Here is an 18881-nt window from a genome sequence, read left to right as displayed (position 1 = left end):
CGGCTCCTGCAGCCCTGGCCTCGCCGCCTCCCGGAGCTCCGGTTCCGCAGCGCCGCGCGGGGGCGGGGCTTTCTTTACTCTTTTTCACTCTTTTTTCTTTTGTTCCTCTGACTGGGTCATTTCAAATGACCTATCTTCAAGGTCACTTATTCTTCTGTTTCATAGTCTGCTGCTAAAGCTCTCTATGGAAGTTTTCAGTTCTGCCTTTATATTCTTTAGCTTTAAGATTTCTGTTTGGCCCATTTATGGATTCTCTGTGTTGAATTTCTCATTTTGTTTGTTGTTTTCCCGATTTTATTTAGTTGTCTGTGTTTTTTTTATAGCTCGTGTTGATCTCCATTTCTTTAGAGTTTTTGGCAGTGTTCTGTTTCCCTGACTTTTTTCATGATCCTTATGGACTTGTGTTGGTGCCTTCACATTTGAAGAAGTAGACCCCTATTCCAAAGTCTTTACAGACTGGCTTTGGCAGAGAAAGATCCTCACCGGTTAGCCTGTGTAGAGATTCTGGGGAATGGGGATGATATCTAGCAGAGTCCATAGGCAAGCTTGCCTGTAGGGTCCTCGAGCAGACTGGTTGGGATTGGGTCAGCAGAAGGGTGAATCTGGTACCCAGATTTACAGACGCCAACCTGGTCCATGTGGTTGGGCCAGGATCCTGGTTCTGAAGGGTATATTTAGCTCTCTGGTGTAGTCCTGGGTTCATGGGGATGAGTTCAGAGCCTGAGTATACAGGGGTCAGCTGAGCGCTGGAGTAGTTCTAGAGTCCAGGTCCATATTGGCAGTTGTAGAGCCTTGCCCCATGGATACTGGCCCAGGACCAGGGTCTACTGAAGAAGACCTGATCTAATCTCTGGGTGCATCAAGACCAGAGACTGAGTTGATGGTGCAATCTTAGGGCATGGGGCCTTGAGGACAGGCCTGGCTTCAAATTTCATAGAGCTAGGCCTATGCTGATGTCCACAGTGAAGCTGAGTGCTCACTTTACTCTCCCTCCCTCACATGGATTCTTTAGCTCTTGTGATGGTATTTTCATGAGCATAAAGTTGTTTGTGTTAATGTTTCTGAAAGGAAAAGGGCACTTAAAGTCCTATTCTGCCATCTTGCTGACATCACTATTGGTTCATATTTTAAAATCACTACCTGCTCACTTAGTCTTGCATTAATGAAGAAAAATATCCTATCCCTCATGCCGTTCACTTCCAAATTAATGTTCTGAATCATGGTTGTCTTCATATTAGTCCTCTGCAAAAACAAATCTAAGTCCCTTCTCTACTTTACCTTAATGAGAACTCCTCATTGCTCATCAAACCAGCTTCTCTTTCAATTGAATGTGCTTGTCCTTTGAAACTAACATGTTTTTCCTTCTCACTTTATACATTAACTGAGGTGCCACCATATAGAAATGCCCTCCCTACTGTATCGTGAACTTTCTGACAGAACCCAACTGTCAACACATGGCTCTATTTTCACTTATGATGTCCCTGTAACATAGTCAAGCAATTTTCAAAAAGAGTGCCAAGAACATTCAATGGGGGAAAGGGGTTGTCTTTTCAATAAACATTATAGAAAAACTGGATATCCACATGCAAAAGAATGAAGTTAAACTCTTACCTTAGTACAAAAACATCAAAGACTAAACTTAAGTCCTCAAACTCTAAAATTCATAGAAGAAAATAGTGGAATAGCTCCATAACATTGAATTTGGAGAGAGAATTTTAATATTTATTTTTTAGTTATCGGCAGACACAACATCTTTGTTTTGTATGTGGTGCTGAGGATCGAACCCGGGCCGCACGCATACCAGGCAAGCGCGCTACCGCTTGAGCCACATCCCCAGCCCCATAACATTGAATTTGGCACCAATTTTTTTTTTGGATATGACACCCAAAACCAAGAAAGGAAATAACAAAAGAAAGTGGATAAATTTGGACATCAGAAACAAAACTTTTGTGCAAAAAAAAAAAAAAAAAAAAAAAACCAGCAAAAAGGCAAACCATAGATTGAGAGGAAATACTTGCAAATAATTTATCTGATTGAGGGCTAATGTCCAGAATATATAAGCTACTTGTACAAACTCAACATCAAAACAACCATATTACAAAATGGGCAAAGGACCTGAATAGACAATACTCCAAAGAATGGAGACTAAGGGCCAATGAACACATGAAAAAAAAAATTCTCAACATCAGTAATCACTAGATAAATGCAAATCAAAACCAAAAGCAGATGCCACTTTACATCCATTAAGATGGCTATTATCAAAAACAAAACAAAATTACAAGCATTGGTAGGAATGTGGAGAAATTCAAACTCTTGTGCATTGCTGGTGAGAATGTAAAATGGTGTAACAGAAACAGTACAGTGGCTCCTCAAAAAAAAAAAAAAAAGAAAAAAGAAATACCAGATAATCCAACAATTCTACTTCTGGGTGTATACACAAAGGAATTAAAAGCAAGGACTCAAACAGATATTTGTATATCCATGTTCATAGCAGCATTACTCATAATAGCCAAAAGGTGGAAACAACCCAGGAGTCTATTCATCCACTGATAAACAAAATGGGGTACACACATACAATGGAATATGACTCAGCCTTAAAAGAAAATTCTTACACATGCTATAACATGGATAAACTTGAAAGCATCATGTCACAAAAGAACAAATACTGTCTAATTCCACACACAGGGTACTCAGAGTAATAAAATTCATAGACCTAAAATAGAATGGTGGTTGCCAGGTACTAGAAGAAGGGGGTATAGGAGTTTTTGCTTAAAGAGTTCAGAGCTTCAAGTGGTAGCGCGCTCGCCTGGCATGCGCGGGGTGCTGGGTTCGATCCTCAGCACCACATAAAAATAAAATAAAGATGTTGTGTCCACCGAAAACTAAAAAATAAATATTAAAAAATTCTCTCTCTCTCTCTCTAAAAAAAAAAAAAGAAAAAAAAGAGTATACAGAGCTTCAGTTTTGCAAAATGAAAAAGTTCTGGCAGTAGTGGTGATAGCTGCGCTAAATGTGCCCATATTTAATGCTAATAAACTGTACATTTAAAAAGGGTAAAAAATAAAATGCACATCCAGATCCACTAATGTCTTTTCCATTGCCTAAGTCACTGAGTTGTTAAGATGGGAAGGAAACTTGGATCCTGTAATGAAAGTCAGTCTAGGATTAGATGCCAAAAATGCAAACCACACATTTGAGCAACTAATCATGTACTATGTGGTAAAATCAGTTTTACATTGTATGTTTATGATGAGATTTATGATCAAAGCACATGATGAAACATGTTTTACAACTGAATTATTAAAGTACATAGTACACAGTTTAAGTATTCAATAAGTATTTGTTCATTAAATAGGCAGATCAAAGGCAAATGGCAAGTGTCTCAGTAGTGATTTTTTTCAATTCAAAATTCTTAAAAATTGCTAAAAATTAAAATTGTACAAAGTCAAATAAAAAATAAAAAGATAAAAATATCACTCTTTTATATTTACTGTCACCTAATACCCAGTCCCAAATATGAAAGGTAGCCAGTTTGAACAAATTTTTCATATTGCCATATATTATATTATAGACTCAGAGGTTCCTTCTCTGTAACTGCAAAATCTCAAACACCCTGAAAATAGGAAGATTTTTCTAAAATCATTTAGTAGCAAAATCTGAACTCAGTAAAATCTAATCTTGACTGATATTTTTTAAAAATTCCATTTTATGTTATTTAATGACTATTTACATGCTTCACTCCAAAAATGTATTTTTATCTTCTAGTATGGAAAATTTCCAACAGATTAAAAAAAGGAGATGGTATGAGGAAATCTTGTGTACACCCGAACAGCTTCAATACTTATTAACTCTTTCTTAATCTTATTGAATGTGTATATCCACAAGCTCTTATTTCCCTTTTGCCCTTAGGATTATTTTGAAGCATATCCCATTTTCCACTTAATCCATACCTACCTCTCAAGGCAGAAATACTGATGCAAATGACTGTAGTCTTGCCCATGATACAAGTGTTCTCTGGAGGTATTACACATAACCCTTAAAAAAGGGGAGTGGGTGGGAATTCCCAAACATATTTTTCTTTTTTTTAAATTTAATTAATTTATTTTTATGTGGTGCTGAGGATTGAACCCAGTGCCTCATGTGTGCTTTAGGCAAGTGCTCTACCAGCCCCAGCTACAGCCCCAGTGCCCAAACACGATTTTTCTAATATCCAAAGAAATTGAGTTCTAAACAATTCTGAGTTCAAAACACGTAGTCCCAAGGGTTTTAAGTGGGCAATTATGAACCTGCATACACACATATCCACATATATACACATATTTTTCCTCATACAAGTTTGTTATTCTACATGCTATTCTTTTTTTTTTCTATTCCTGTGCCTTTTGCTATTCAATATACATTTCAGTCTTTCCATATTAGCATAATAGAGCTACCCATCTTTAAACAGTTTCGGAGTATTTACTATATGGATATACCAAGAATTATGAATTATGGTTGTAACAAATATTTAACAAATAGTAAAGCAAAAAAATAGTCTTGCTCATAGGTCTTTATACAGATGTTTAAGAAAATGTGCTCCTGGGGTAGAATTGGTAAGTCTGAGGTTATATATACATTTACATTTTTGATGAATATTGTCTAATTGTCCTCCAAAGTTACTGTATTAATATACATTCACACACCTTACGATGTCTGTTTTCTCATTCTCTCACCAATACTGAGTATCAACTTTCAAATATTTGATAATCTTCTAAGTGAAAAAAGTACCAACCTCATTTAATTTAATATGTGTATATTTAACTGAGTAGAGATGAGTAATTTTTAAAGTTTCTCAGCCATTTGATTTTTATATTCTCTTCATGTCTGCTAATGTTTTTAAAAATTTAATTTTGATTATTAAAACTTTTTTATACTATGAAGTTTAATATGCAGTTATGTAAAGTTTAATATATACATACATTTTTATAAAAGTTCATATAACAAAGTTAAAGATAAATCAAACTGGAAAATGTTCATTTCATGATAGTTTGATTTTATTAATATATGAAGAGTTTTATAGCATAAAGAGTAGTTATAAAAAGTTTTAATATATAAATTCTTATAAAGTTTACATCTATGTACTAAACTTGATGCACAGTATGACTTATTTCCATTTACTGATTTAAAAAGCCACTTTTACTATACAGTAACTTTCCATATGCAGTTGAGTCTATTTTGGAAAACTAATCTTTTACATTAATCTATTTGTGGGTTATACCAAAATATAGTGATTACAGCTTTAAAACATTTTTTAGTCTCTGACAGGGTTAGTCTCATTTTATTTTTTTTTGTTTTGAAGTTTTCTAGACATTTTAATATAATTAGTGTCATTTGTCAAATTCCAAAAATAAATGCATGATAGCATTTTTGACTGGATTCAGTCTAAGGATACTACATTTTATATCAAATTTTCACAATGAAAAACAGCTATGTCATAAAAGTTATTTGAGTTACCTTTTCTGTATCTTTGTAAATATTAAAGGTAGTGGTTGTTTTATGTAGGTCTGGAAACTTTCCTTTTTTATTTCATTTTGGATGGTGCTGGTCAAACCCAGGACCTTATACATGCCAGGTAAATAGTTTACCACTGAGCTAAACCTCAACCTCAGCCCTGGATACTTCTTGTGAAATCTATAGGGCTGGAGTTGTGGCCCAGTGGTAGAGTGCTTGTCTGGCATGTGTGAGGCCCTGAGTTCAATTGTCAGCACTGCATATAAATAAATCAATTAAATAAAAGATCCATTGACAATTAAGAAATATTTTTTAAAAATTTGTAACAAAATATTTTATTTTTTAAAATATTGTTCTAGTGCTAATCTCTTCCATTATGTTAGTAAACTGCCTATTTGCTTATAGAAAAACTGATTTTTGTATATTGGTTTTGTAAATGATAAATTTACTTGTGAAAATATATGCAGCAATAAAACATTACCTTTGTAAATTCAGAACTTCGTTTGCAATGTCTGTTCCGATACTGCCAGCACCAAGTACAGTTCCAGTAGACATTCCAGGCACATGGATGCAAGATTGCTTAGGGGATTCTAAGCAACAGCAAAAGAAAAATAATTCAACTGAGACATTTAAAAAGTATGTAACTTTGATTAATAACTTTCTTTTTTTTCCCCAGTTTTCCAGATCTTTTTCTTTTGTTTTTCATTGATTTTATTTTTTTAAATTACACGACAGTGGAATGCATTACAATTCTTATTACACTTAGCACAATTTTCCATATCATTGTATATAAAGCATGTTCACACCAATTCATGTCTTTATACATGTACTTTTTTTTTGCATTACAATTCTTATTACGCATATATACCACAATTTTTCATATGGTTAATAACTTTCAATTCAAATAATTTTCTAGTTCTCTTTCTCCTACTTTCATCTCCATATGAAGGTCTGAGAAATACTACTTTATTTCTCATATTTCCTAATATTTTTATTACACAAATATATTAGTACAACCCTGTGGTTTAAAACTACCATATTTCACCAATAATCATTACAGATTTTATGCCAATTTTTTTTTTTTTTTTGCAAAATAGTGGGTGCCACCATTATGTAAAGTTTAAAAAAATAGAAATTGTGCTGGTATTACTTAGAAATCATTCATTACTAAACTGTTTTTGGTGCAACATTAGGATGCATGGAATCCTTGTGAATATATGCTAATGAGGTGGTGATAATTATGTGGTGAAATATGGTAACAGATAAGCAAAAGCTGCCCTTAATACTTATAATTTCTGCAACAGATGTTTAACAAGCACCACAACAGACAAGGGATGACGCTGGCTGCCAGGGAAGGCTGTTAAAACATTATTCCTGCTCCTGAAGCCAGGGGGAGCCCAACAGGTGCACAACTCATGGAAACACAATGAAGGCAGTAACCGAAGTGTGAACAAAGTGCTGTGGGCATTCTAAAGGGGACATGGTGGCACTCATGGGAGTTTCCAAGGGGATACCTATTTCCCTGTGAACTTACTCTCAAATTTGGGATGCCGATAAGCCACCCATAGAAGTCTTCTAATTTCACCTTGAAATTTTCCCCTCCCCAAGACAGAAAAAAAAAGTAACTGCATAATACTATTAAGTAATAGTCTTAATGGTCTTAGCAACAAGTCTTCCACCAACTAAAACCTAAACTTACCTTCTGATGATTGAGAGCTGCAGTGAAATAATGATGCTCCTCTGGTCTCACTATGCCCCCTAGAATTTAGAAAAAACAGGTGATTTTTTCCCCCTAAGATAAAGAAAATTGTTAAAACAACTACATCAAGCTCCATGCATTTGATTTGTCAATTCTTGGCCCATTTAATGTTTTATGTACATGTTAATGTACATATTGTTAATATCACCACATCAAGGTATTTGATGTGCTAATTATCAGGGCCATTACCAAATGCCCTATTAAGTATATGGTCTCACAGTAACAAATTCTCAGTTCCTATCCTAGTGATAAGAAGGCAAAGATTACTGAAATGGTGACAGGGAATGTTTGAGATAAATTTTTGGTGCTTTTTTTTTATATACCAAATATTGCAGATAATAAAATCAATAGCTGGGCATGGTGGTACACGCCTGAAATCCCAGCAGCTCGGGAAGCTGAGGCAAGAGGATTGCAAGTTCAAAGCCAGCCTCAGCAACATAGTAAGACCCTGTCTCAAAATAAAAAATAAAAAGGGTTGGAATGCAGCTCAGTAGTTAAGCCCCCCTGGGTTCAAATCCCTTATACCCAATCAATCAATCAATCAATAGGTCTAATAAAACCTTATAGCATCATAAAAGAGAAACTTGTAGAAAAACAATAAAACTTAGAACAGGGCCATGGGAACATACTGTTGCCAGTCAGGAAAAGTGGGCTCTTCCTTCAGGCTGACACAGCTATAGACAGTGTTGCCTAGCAACACTTGGGCTGGATTTCTACTCACTCACTGGCACGCCCCACTCAGTCACATGTGGCACCCAGACTGAGAGGATGTACATGCAAAATGACATGCAGTTTAAGGACAAGACAAGATCATGAAGGGTAGGAAGGAAATGCCTAGATAAATGCTTTTACCATCATGTATTACACCAAGCAAAAGTACATTACAAAAGAGCAAACTTTTAGTTTAATTGGGGGAACTATTGCCCATGAACAACTCAGAACACAGCGGACCCTCTGCATCCTCAAGTTCTGCATCCATGGATTCTACCAACTGCAGACTGAAAATATTTAGGGGGAAAAATTGCATCCATTTGAAATTAATATGAAGGTCTTAAAAGTAAAGTACTTACAAAACTAGTGTGTTGACAGACACAATATATTCTAGTTCTCTGGTCCAAGGATTAGTGAAACTAAACCACTGGCTTTTTAAAGTTACAAAGGAGCCATCTTTTACTCTGAATTTGTATGAGTCTGTAAATATTTTCTCCTTACTCTGTAGAACTTAACAAGAAAAATCATTATTAAATATTAATCAAATTAAATATTAAATTAAAAATTTAACAAAATTAATCTGTAGCAATTGGAGAAATACAAATGAAAACTACTCTAAGATTTCATCTCACTCCAGTCAGAATGGCAATTATCAAGAATACAAGCAATAATAAGTGTTGGCAAGGATGTGGGGGAAAAGGTACACTCATACGTTGCTGGTGGGACTGTAAATCGGTGCAACCATTTTGGAAAGCAGTATGGAATGGAACCACCATTTGACCCAGCTATCCCACTCCTTGATTTATACCCAAAGGATTTAAAATCAGCATACTAAGTGATATAACTACATCAATGTTTATAGCAGTTCAATTGACAATAGCTAAACTATGGATTCAACCTAGATGCCCTTCAACAGATGAATGGATAAAGAAAATGTGGTACATATATTAGCCTTAAAGAAGAATAAAATTATGGCATTTGTAGATATGGATAGTACAAGAGAATATCATTCTAAATGAAATAAGCCAATCCCCCCAAACCAAAGGCCTAATGTTTTCTCTGATCAGCAGATGCTGATCCATAATGGGGGAGAGGGAGGGAACAATGAAGGGACTTTGGATTATACAGAGGGGAGGGGCAGTGGGGATGGGAAGGATGGTGGAATGAGACAGACATTATTACCCTACATACGTGTATGATTACACTACTAGAGTGACCCTGCACCACATTCAGCCTGAGGAATGAGCAGTCGTGCTCTATTTGTGTACAATGTGTCAAAATGCATTCTACTGTTACGTATAACTAATTAGAACAAATTTAAAAATTTAATAAAATTAGATACAATTAAAAACTAAATAGTAATTAAGAATTAATAAAATAATAGCCAATAAGTATAAGTCACCATAAAAATCAATTTCTTGAAGAATGATTCACATTACTAATTTCACAGGAGGAGAAATTTCAGAGTTGAAGCTGTAATAAAAAAAAATCACCCCAAAAGTACTCCACTCAGGGCACAGTGTACCTGCTTTGTGCTTGTCAGTCAGGTTACTATGGTCATCTTGATGGAAATATTCATAACAAGAAGTTCCCAAAAGTTCCTGAGGCAAATATCCTAAAATGGCTGTTGCCCTGGTTTTAAGATTGAAAACAAACTTCAGAATTGGTGAGTGCACTCCCTCCCAGAACATGGGAGGCCCAGCTGTGGTCAGAATAGCAGGGCTGTGGCCTTGGGGATGAGTGACTCTTAGGCTGCCCTTGGTGGCTCTAGCCAGGACTAGGGCTGCACACCAGAACAGTCACACGGACACAGCCCCCCACCCAACCCCAGGAGCGCCCTTACTACTCCCCATCAAAACTGTGGCCACTAGCCAGGCCCAGTCTCCGCATTACTGGTTAACAAATATTTTCCCAATTTATATTTTTGTTTGAACAAATTTACTGACACATCCGTACCCTTGTCTCACCTAAACTTTATTCCCTGCTCTGAAGCCTTAAAAAAAAAAACCCCAGCAGTACTACTAAACTACAGCTTTCATAGCCTCAAACACCCCATCGAATGCCACATCTTTATATCATGTAAATGTTTACCTTTGGTCTACGTACACAAATTTTCCATTCATTGCAAACCGTGTTATGAATTCAGTTGGTTTCACTTTAATTTCTCCACTGTTCTGTGGGACAATATACGGATGCAATCTTCCAATGGCAACGAGGCAGGTAAAATGACTGTTGTCTTTCTTGTTGTCCCTCTCCTCTTCCATTCCAACCATATCTGGAGGCCAGCTTCTCAGGTAACCAGTGCAGTGGATGGTACAGAATTTTCTATGATCTAATTAAACATTTTTAGAAAAGGACATTTGCATAATTATAAACTCTAAAACTTCTTACATTGGCATTTACAGTAATTATAATGGCTGTGAAATGGTCTTTAAATATGCTACAGTGAAAGGGGAAGGGAATCGCATCAAAAAGAAACCATCAAGGACAACCCCTAGGGGGCTCCCCTCTCACCCCTGCAAGAGTTCTGTTTCTATTCCACACACCTGAATAATAAATCCTACTCCTTTCATTCTTAAAAAAAAAAAAAAATGCCAGGAACAGTGGCACATGCCTGTAATCCCAGCAGCTAGAGAGGCTGAGGCAGGAAGACCGCAAGTTCAAAGCCAACCTCAGCAATGGCAAGGCACTAAGCAACTCAGGGAGACCCTGTCTCTAAATAAAATACAAAATAGTGCTGGGGATGTGGCTCAGTGGGTCAAGTGCCCCTGAGTTCGGTCCTTGGTACCCCCCCCCCAAAAAAAATATTTGATTAATGATTTTATTAATAGGGTTTTTCCCCCCAAGGAACTAAATTAAATTACGTCAGAAAAGTAACTGATTGCTTTAATTTAGGATTAAGTAGGCCTATACTTTATATATTCCAAGTCAGTTTTGTTTTTGTGGTACTAGGGGTCTGATCCAGAGCTTTGGCTATACCTAGTCCAGGGCTCTATTACTAAGTTACATCCCTAGACCTTTTCATTTTATTTTGAGCAAAGTTTTGCTAAGTTGCTGAAACTGACCTTAAATTTGAGTTCTTCCTGCCTCAGCCTCCAGTAGTTGGGACTATAGGCATGTGCCAATCCTCCCAGTTTCCCAGGGTTTTAAATTATAATAATTATATCTTAGAAAAAGTTAAATTTCATGTCTTTTAGCTTGTTAATTTTGGGGGTATATTATAGTTTATATTCATAAGCTTAAAAAGAACATTTAAATCATTATGCATACATTCTTAAATTTCCTATGTTAGCACTTATAATAATAATATACATGGTATATTATAGAAATATTTTACGGAATATTTGGATAAATGTAATAAAAGGTAAAGATAAAATCTGCCTAAAAAAATCACTTTTCAGAAAAATCCCAAGCAATGAACTCATAGGGAACAGCCTGTCAAACAGGTCTACTAGAATAAAAAACTGGAAATATCCCATATGCTCAAATATCAGGAAATGCCTAAGAAAACAATGAAATACAACACAGGCCTAAAAGATGGGCAGTATACAGTTCATAGCAGTCCTCCAAAAAGGGGATTTAGGAGGTAAAAAGTAGAGGGAGAGAAAGGAAAAGTCTTTTAAACAACTTGTTTGTGATCAGATTTAGGAAAATCCAGAACAAGCTTTGTTTTACATTGGCATTATTTGGAAAGACTGTTATCATAATAAATCTTAAAAAGAAAAAAAAATTTTAAGTGGAAGACCATATGGGTTATCTTAAAAAGAGCAAGGTGATAACTGCAAACATGTCTAGAAGACATGTGCCATCCTGTTTTAAGTGCTTTAAATGTATAACTTATTCCATCCTCAGAGTCCTGGGTGAGGTTCTAATATTACCCTCATTGTCTTGGGAACCAGGGTTATTGCCAAAATTGCAGCAGGTACAGGGTGCAGCTGAGGTTTACATCCAAACAGGCTGGTCCAGAGCCCGGATCCTGAGCTACTCATGCCATGCTATTTGTTTGACAGTGAATGCTCTATTATGGGAGGTTCTCAGACAGGAGGTGAAGGGCACAGGTACAAAAGGGTGTTCCCAGTCAGAGGGAACAGCCAGAGAAAACAGATGAGACAGTAATCAGATGTGGCTAATGCAGAGGCTGCATGGGTAACAGCTGGAGAATAAAGCAGGGAACACCCTTGAGGTCTTATAAACCATACACAAGACCTTGCATTCAACACCCAATAGACATCATCTTCTCCACAGTCCATGGATGCCTTAAATAACAAAACTCATGTTCCCTTCCAACCTTAGACCTGGTCTTTATCACTTCTTCCCTATCCTGATTCATGCCACCACAATTAACCCAGGCAGTTAAATGAGAAACCTAGAACTATTCCATGCTCTTTCCTTTACATCACCCTAATGTCCAACATAACTCAAAGGAATTATAATAGGGATAATCATATATACAATGTTTTCATTCATATTAACAAAACTAGGTGGTAGTCAAAAATAATAAGCCTTGCTGGGTGCAGTGCAGTGATGAACACCTCCAATTTTAGCTACTTGGAGGCTTAGGTAGGAGGAGTGTTAAGTTGGAGGCCAGCCTCAGCAACTTAGTGAGACCCTGTCTAAAAATAAAAAGGACTGGGGATATAGCTTGTTGGTAAAGCACCCCTGGGTTCAATCTCCAGTACCAAAACAAACAAACAAAACCCAGACTGGCTGAATAAAACAATATAAAATATTGTTTTTATTTTGTTTTAAACAAACAATATTTTATGCTGCCTATAGTAGGCTTTCTATACCAATAAAGAAAGAGACAAAGTGAAAATGATATTCCAAGCAAATGGAATCTTAAAGCAAGTAGGAATAGCTACCCTTACACCTGGCAAACTAGACTAAGACAAAAACTAACAAGAGTCCATGAAGGTCGCTAATGATCAAGGGATTGATTCACCAAGAAGACAAATGTAAATCCATACATACCTAATGTGCGAGCACCAGATTTTATAAAACAAACACTATTAGACCTAAAGGGGGTGAGAGGCGCCAATACAATCATACTAGGGGATTTTAGTACCCACTCTCATTGACAGACAGATTCATCCACACAGAAGTCAACAAAGAAACTAAATGATCTATGAAATGAACTTTTACAGAAAATTCCATCCAACAGCTGCAGAATACATATTTTTTTCATCAATACATGTTATTTTCTCTAGAACAGACCATATGTTAGGTCACAAAACAAGTGTGACCAAGGGCCAGGGACAAGAAATACCTTTCCAAGGTATTCATTCTCTCCTTGTTCTCTTTCATTTTTCCTTCTCTTCCTTCTGAGCCACAAATACTAGCTATTGTTTGAGTGCCACCTGGGAGCCAAGCACTAATGAGCCACATGAAAGAGAACTGCACTCCTAGTCTTCATCAGCTCAGTTCAGGCTGCCATAACAAAACACCACACACAGGCCCAAACAAGCAATTTTCTTACAATGCTAGAGGCTAGACATCTAAGATCAAGGAACTGGCAGGCTTGGTTTCTCCTGAGGCCTCTCTCCTTGGCTTACAGATGGCCTTTCTCTGTGTGGACGAACAACCCTAGTGTCTCCTAGTCTTCCTCTCAGGACACCAGTCCTATTGGGCAAAGGCTGTACCATTAAGCCCCTGTTTAACCCCATCACCTCTTTAACGCCTCTGGCTATAAATACAGTCACAGGGAGGTTAGAACTTCAACATACAAATTTGGGGAAAACATAAATTCAGTCCATAACATTCACTTTCTGTAAATTAAGAGGAACTTGCCTAAGGGTGCACAGTTCTTAAGTGGCAGACCTGACACTAAAACCCTAGGGAATTCAGAGCCCAGGCACTTCCGACTGTGCCCTAAGGCTACCCACCAGCATTTCTGTTGTGAGGTAGAACCCACAACGAGAACCTGGAGCATCTTTGATTCTAAATAGAGGTAAGAATAGTATTTTCATGGGGCTGAGGGAGAGCTCAGTGGTAGAGTGCTTGTCTAGCATACTTGAGGCCCTGGGTTCTATCCCCAGCACCAAAAAAATCAACAACAACAAAAAGATTTTCATGAGGATTAATTCACTTAGCATAGTATCTGGCATAGGGTAAATGCTTATTGAGTGGATATGAGTGGTTATCATTTTAGGCGGTTGTCAAAAACAATTCAGACCAAAATTTGTAAGTTAAATCCTGTAGCTCCATACAAACAGCCTCCTAAAGGATAAGAAAACAAATCTCAAGTTGAAATTTGAATTAAAAAATCCTATATAGCTTAGTATATTCTTAGGCAAAAAAAAGTTATAAGATATTTTGCAGTTCCTAAAATTCCCTCACAAAGTTAAACAAATGAGTTTTTAACCAACTCATAAAGCATCTGCAAGATGAATGTAGAAAAGAATTGCAAGACAAATATTTACCAAAGAACCACAATGTCACGAGAATTAAAACCACATCTTGAATATTTTAAGAAACTTTTGCTGAAATTAATCAAAAAAGGCTATTGTGCCATTAACATTTGTGTATGTGTATGTGTGTGTGTGTGTGTGTTTAACTTCTTTTAAAAAAGATCTTTTATATTTTAAAAAGGAACAGTGGAGTGCCATAACAAAATTTTCATTTCCATCTCTGGTCATCTCCTTTAATAGCTCCCAAACTATAATTTCTTTTTTTTATTTTTTAAAAATATTTTTATATGTATGGATCTTTATTTTATTCATTTATATATATGTGGTGATGAAAATCGAACCCAATGTCTCACACATGTTAGGCAAGCGCTCTACCACTGAGCCACAACCCTAGCCCCCAAACTACAATTTCAATAGCACTATTAAAATCTTGGTCAATGAAGAAAATATGTAATTACCTGATATATTTGAAAGATACAATGAACCAATCTAAATAATCATGGTTAAAAAACAATCTTATGGGCTGGGGTTGTGGCTCAGCGGTAGAGTGCTCGCCTCACATGCATGAGGCACTGGTTTAATCCTCAGCACCACATAAAAATAAAATACAGATACTGTGTCCAACTAAAACTAAAAAAATAAATATTAAAAAAAAATCTTATTTTCTTAGGTGTTTTTGGTCTTGAAGCCCTGACTATCCATTTTACTTTTTTCTGTATGGAAAGTATTTAGGACATTAAAATTTGCATCTATGCTACAAATCACTTGACATTTCAAAAGGATCATACCTTTCTTCTTTAAGTTGGGTAAACATCCGTGTTCTTCTTTGACAGAGATTTTACAGCTCTTTATTCGGCAGAAGAAAGATCGTCTGGAGCCAGAATACACACGTGTCCTTCCAGCGTGACAATTACTGTGAACAGGCAAACCAGCTTTGGCAGAAGGGGGCAAGAGAAGAGGTGGAAAGGAATATTTTCAAATACTTTTAAAATTTACCTCCTGATGTTTTCTGATCACCTACAGTGTTTTAACAAATTGAGAAAATAAATGATTATTTAAAGCAACATCATGATTATACAATAAATCCTGAACTGAACATACCAAAAAGTGTGGTTGTCAAGCAATCACATTGGACAATTCAAAACACTTGCAGTTTTTCTCCCCCATCATGGGGTGGATAATAAACTTATATGAAATAAAAAATTGAATTAAAAAAATAAAGAAAAACTTCACTACAACCACTGTCAGTGGCATAGAATTTTTATATCATATTGGCACTCAGCATTTTCAGAGACTAAGTATTTTCACAGAATGTAAAGAATTAGTCTACTTCCTGAGACCAGTTAGTATAACAACAAGGTCTTTCATACTGAGAAGAACTAACTCAGGTATTGTCTCTCAGCATATACCTAAGTAATGAAAACTCCAACAATTGTTTTTACCCCAAACAATATCTTCTTAGAAAAATTCATTTGCTTATAAAAAAATAATGACTATGAATCAGTCATATGTTTCCCAAAGCACCTTCATTTGAATTGATCGCTATACTTATTTTCAGGTGTCTGTGTAAGTCTAGGAATTCTCTATATAGCTATGTATTTTTCACCCTCTAGAGCTGGTGAACATAAAGTTCACTAATTCTCTTCTTGATAAAACCTTAATTAGCTGGTTTAAAAAAACTGTACAGCTGTACTTTCAGGTAACAATTATATTTATAGAAAATGGTAAATAAGTGAGTACTTACTTTTGGCATCTATTAGCTTCTCTCTTAGTGAAATATCAGAAGAAGAAAGTTGTTCCTTTACTTTGGCAACATCTTTTGGATGTAAGAAGTCAAATAAGCTTCGTCCCGTCAAACTAGCCTATTCATAAGGCAGAGGTGCATTTAAAAATCAGTGCCACATTTTTTTTACATTTTCTCACACAGACATATGATAAATATTCCCTATTAAAGGCTGATTTTCTTAAGCTCAAAGATATATGTCCACTACATGGTGAGACATTGACTAAGTCAGTGTTAGAAGCATGGTGATACTTGTAGACAGAAAAAAATACATGCACTCAGAACTATTCTTGGATACCCACAAACCATATACAAATGCCTAATTCCCAATATTCAGTTAAATCTTGTTACTGTTTTTAACACCCCCCAATTTACATAGTATGTATAAATCACTATAATTTACTTTGAGCTTTTTTATCCTTGATAAAAGCAAAAAGATTACATTATAGAATATGTAAATCACAGAATATCCAATTTTAGAGTATAAGATCGCTATACTCTAAACAAACATAATACTAAAAAAAAAACAAAAAACAAAACAAAAAAAACCCACCCCAGAAAACCTCTTACTCCCCTGTCTGACTACAATGATCATACTCTTCTGAACTCCTGAATTACCCAGGTAGACATTCCTGTAGCAGGTGGAACAGATGGACCAGCTGACACAAGAAGACAGAGAGACTAGAAAACTAGCAACCTGACTTATGTACTAGGGTGTCATGTGTTTGGCTGATATAAGTGTATGTCCATAACTCTATACTTTGGAGAAAGTCAGGTTTCTGAATCTGAAAAGCCAACTAGATCCTGTTATCTATCACAGGGATCCCAACATCTTCCCGAGTAGCCAGTGAGCCACTTAAAAGGGCTCTGATGTGAAAAAGTCAGTGCCCAGTGGATCTTAAATCCGTGCCACTGATTTGGAACTTAAATGCTACCCTGTATCATCAGTTATCTTAGCTTGGTGTGTGTGTGTATGGTGATCTCCAACTCCAATTAAAAAGGAGTCATCAGGTCTTGTACCACTCCTGTGTCCCCAGCTGTCACAGCTGCATGATTAACTGGTTCTCAATCCTTCTGCATAAAGGCTTATAATACATCTTTTCTAATATTTAACCCATTACCTATAAATGCCTCATATCCTCCCAACCTTGAAAACAGAGAGGAAATAATGGGAGTTACTCAAGATCAAAGCTGTGGTCTACCTGATTTCTAGTTTATTCACTCTGTCTGATTAGTTTCACTACTGTAGTTTTTGAGTAGCTAGTTGAAATTAAACAGTGCTCAGGAATGAGGTAAGCCAGTTTCACAAAAGATGTGCCTTGGATTTGTTGCCAGAGCTGAAATCAAGAGCTATTATGCAATGTATATAACTTAATAATGAGCAATAATGCTATCTCTTGACATACAGAAGGGTGACTAACACTTTTCAGACACTCCAGTTTGGTATCTTTTTTAGTCACTGTACCCTGAGAGACAGGTATAATTATTATTTCCCATATTTACATAGAAGGAGGCTGGGGTTCAGGAAAATTAGCCTGCTAAAAGTCAAGAAAAGAACACAGATGTCAGTAATAAAAACCTACCCTCTTTCCAAGTACCTTCTTCTAATTTAGCGAAACCTAATCCCACATCCCATGGATTAGTTGTTTAGAAATAGCTTCAGAAATATGTATTTGTTCAAAAAATTAAACATTGGAAAACATCCTTAGTTTTGGATACCTGATCATAATTAAGTACTTTGGAGACTGACTTAGAAACGAAGAGAATTTTTCCTCTTTCACATCCAACCACAAACAGGAAGCCTTCTGCAGTCTAGGATTTTAAAAAAAACAAAACAATAAAGTGTAAAATATCTTATGTCTTACATTAGTTCAGATGTTAAGGAAAATATGTGGCAATAAAATCAAGAGTGCTTACCGAGATGGTAAAAATCAATTTTTAAGAATTTTTAAAAAAATATTTCTTTTAGTTTTCTTTTTTTTTTTAATTTTTTTTATTGGTTGTTCAAAACATTATAAAGCTCTTGACATATCATATTTCATACATTAGATTCAAGTTGGTTATGAACTCCCAATTTTACCCCAAATACAGATTGCAGAATCACATCGGTTACACATCCACATTTTTACATAATGCCCTATTAGTAACTGTTGTATTCTGCTACCTTTCCTATCCTCTACCATCCCCCCTCCCTCCCCTCCCATCTTCTCTCTCTACCCCATCCACTGTAATTCATATCTCTCCTTGTTTATTTTCCCATTCCCCTCACAACCTCTTATATGTAATTTTGTATAACAATGAGGGTCTCCCTCCATTACCATGCAATTTCCCTTTTCTCTCCCTTTCCATCCCACCTCATGTATCTGTTTAATGTTAATCTTTTCTTCCTGCTCTTCCTCCCTGCTCTGTTCTTAGTTGCTCTCATTATATCAAAGAAGACATTTCATTTGACATATAATGCAATATGGATCCAATTAAGGTCCACCCAAGTTCTAGATTTGCCCATTGCTTCTCCCCCTTCCCACAAAGCACTCCACCACTTAGTCATATCCCAGGCTCAAGCCTGCACTTTATTTTTTAAATAACCACTGAGCCACTTCCCCAACTCTTTATAACTTAAAAGAAAAAAAAATTTTTTTTTGTTTTGGTATCAGGGATTGAACCCAAGGATGCTTAACCACTGAGCCACAACCAACCCTTTCCCCAACCCTTTTTACTTTTTTTTTTTTTT

General features: G+C 36.1%; 1 protein-coding gene across 4 annotated transcripts in view; it reads right to left on the bottom strand.

Annotated features, from left to right (window-relative positions):
- The window catches only part of Arntl2 (aryl hydrocarbon receptor nuclear translocator like 2), a 75031-nt gene that overhangs the window by 14204 nt on the left and 41946 nt on the right, over positions 1–18881 (bottom strand). For 3 of the 4 annotated variants that reach the window (XM_048802457.1, XM_048802459.1, XM_048802460.1), the window contains 8 exons: positions 17870–17962; positions 16112–16229; positions 15156–15299; positions 10052–10292; positions 9486–9592; positions 8320–8470; positions 7190–7248; positions 5972–6080 (listed from right to left, as the gene is read on the bottom strand). In XM_048802457.1, coding sequence (XP_048658414.1) covers positions 5972–6080; positions 7190–7248; positions 8320–8470; positions 9486–9592; positions 10052–10292; positions 15156–15299; positions 16112–16229; positions 17870–17962 — 1022 coding nt within the window. The remainder of the gene's footprint in view (positions 1–5971; positions 6081–7189; positions 7249–8319; positions 8471–9485; positions 9593–10051; positions 10293–15155; positions 15300–16111; positions 16230–17869; positions 17963–18881) is intronic. The other variant, XM_048802458.1, reaches the window with a different exon arrangement.

This window comes from Marmota marmota, unplaced genomic scaffold (genome assembly GCF_001458135.2).
Source record: "Marmota marmota marmota unplaced genomic scaffold, marMar, whole genome shotgun sequence".
Classification (NCBI taxonomy): domain Eukaryota; kingdom Metazoa; phylum Chordata; class Mammalia; order Rodentia; family Sciuridae; genus Marmota; species Marmota marmota.
Note: the sequence above shows the minus strand (reverse complement) of the source record. Positions and strands in the feature narration are given on the sequence as shown.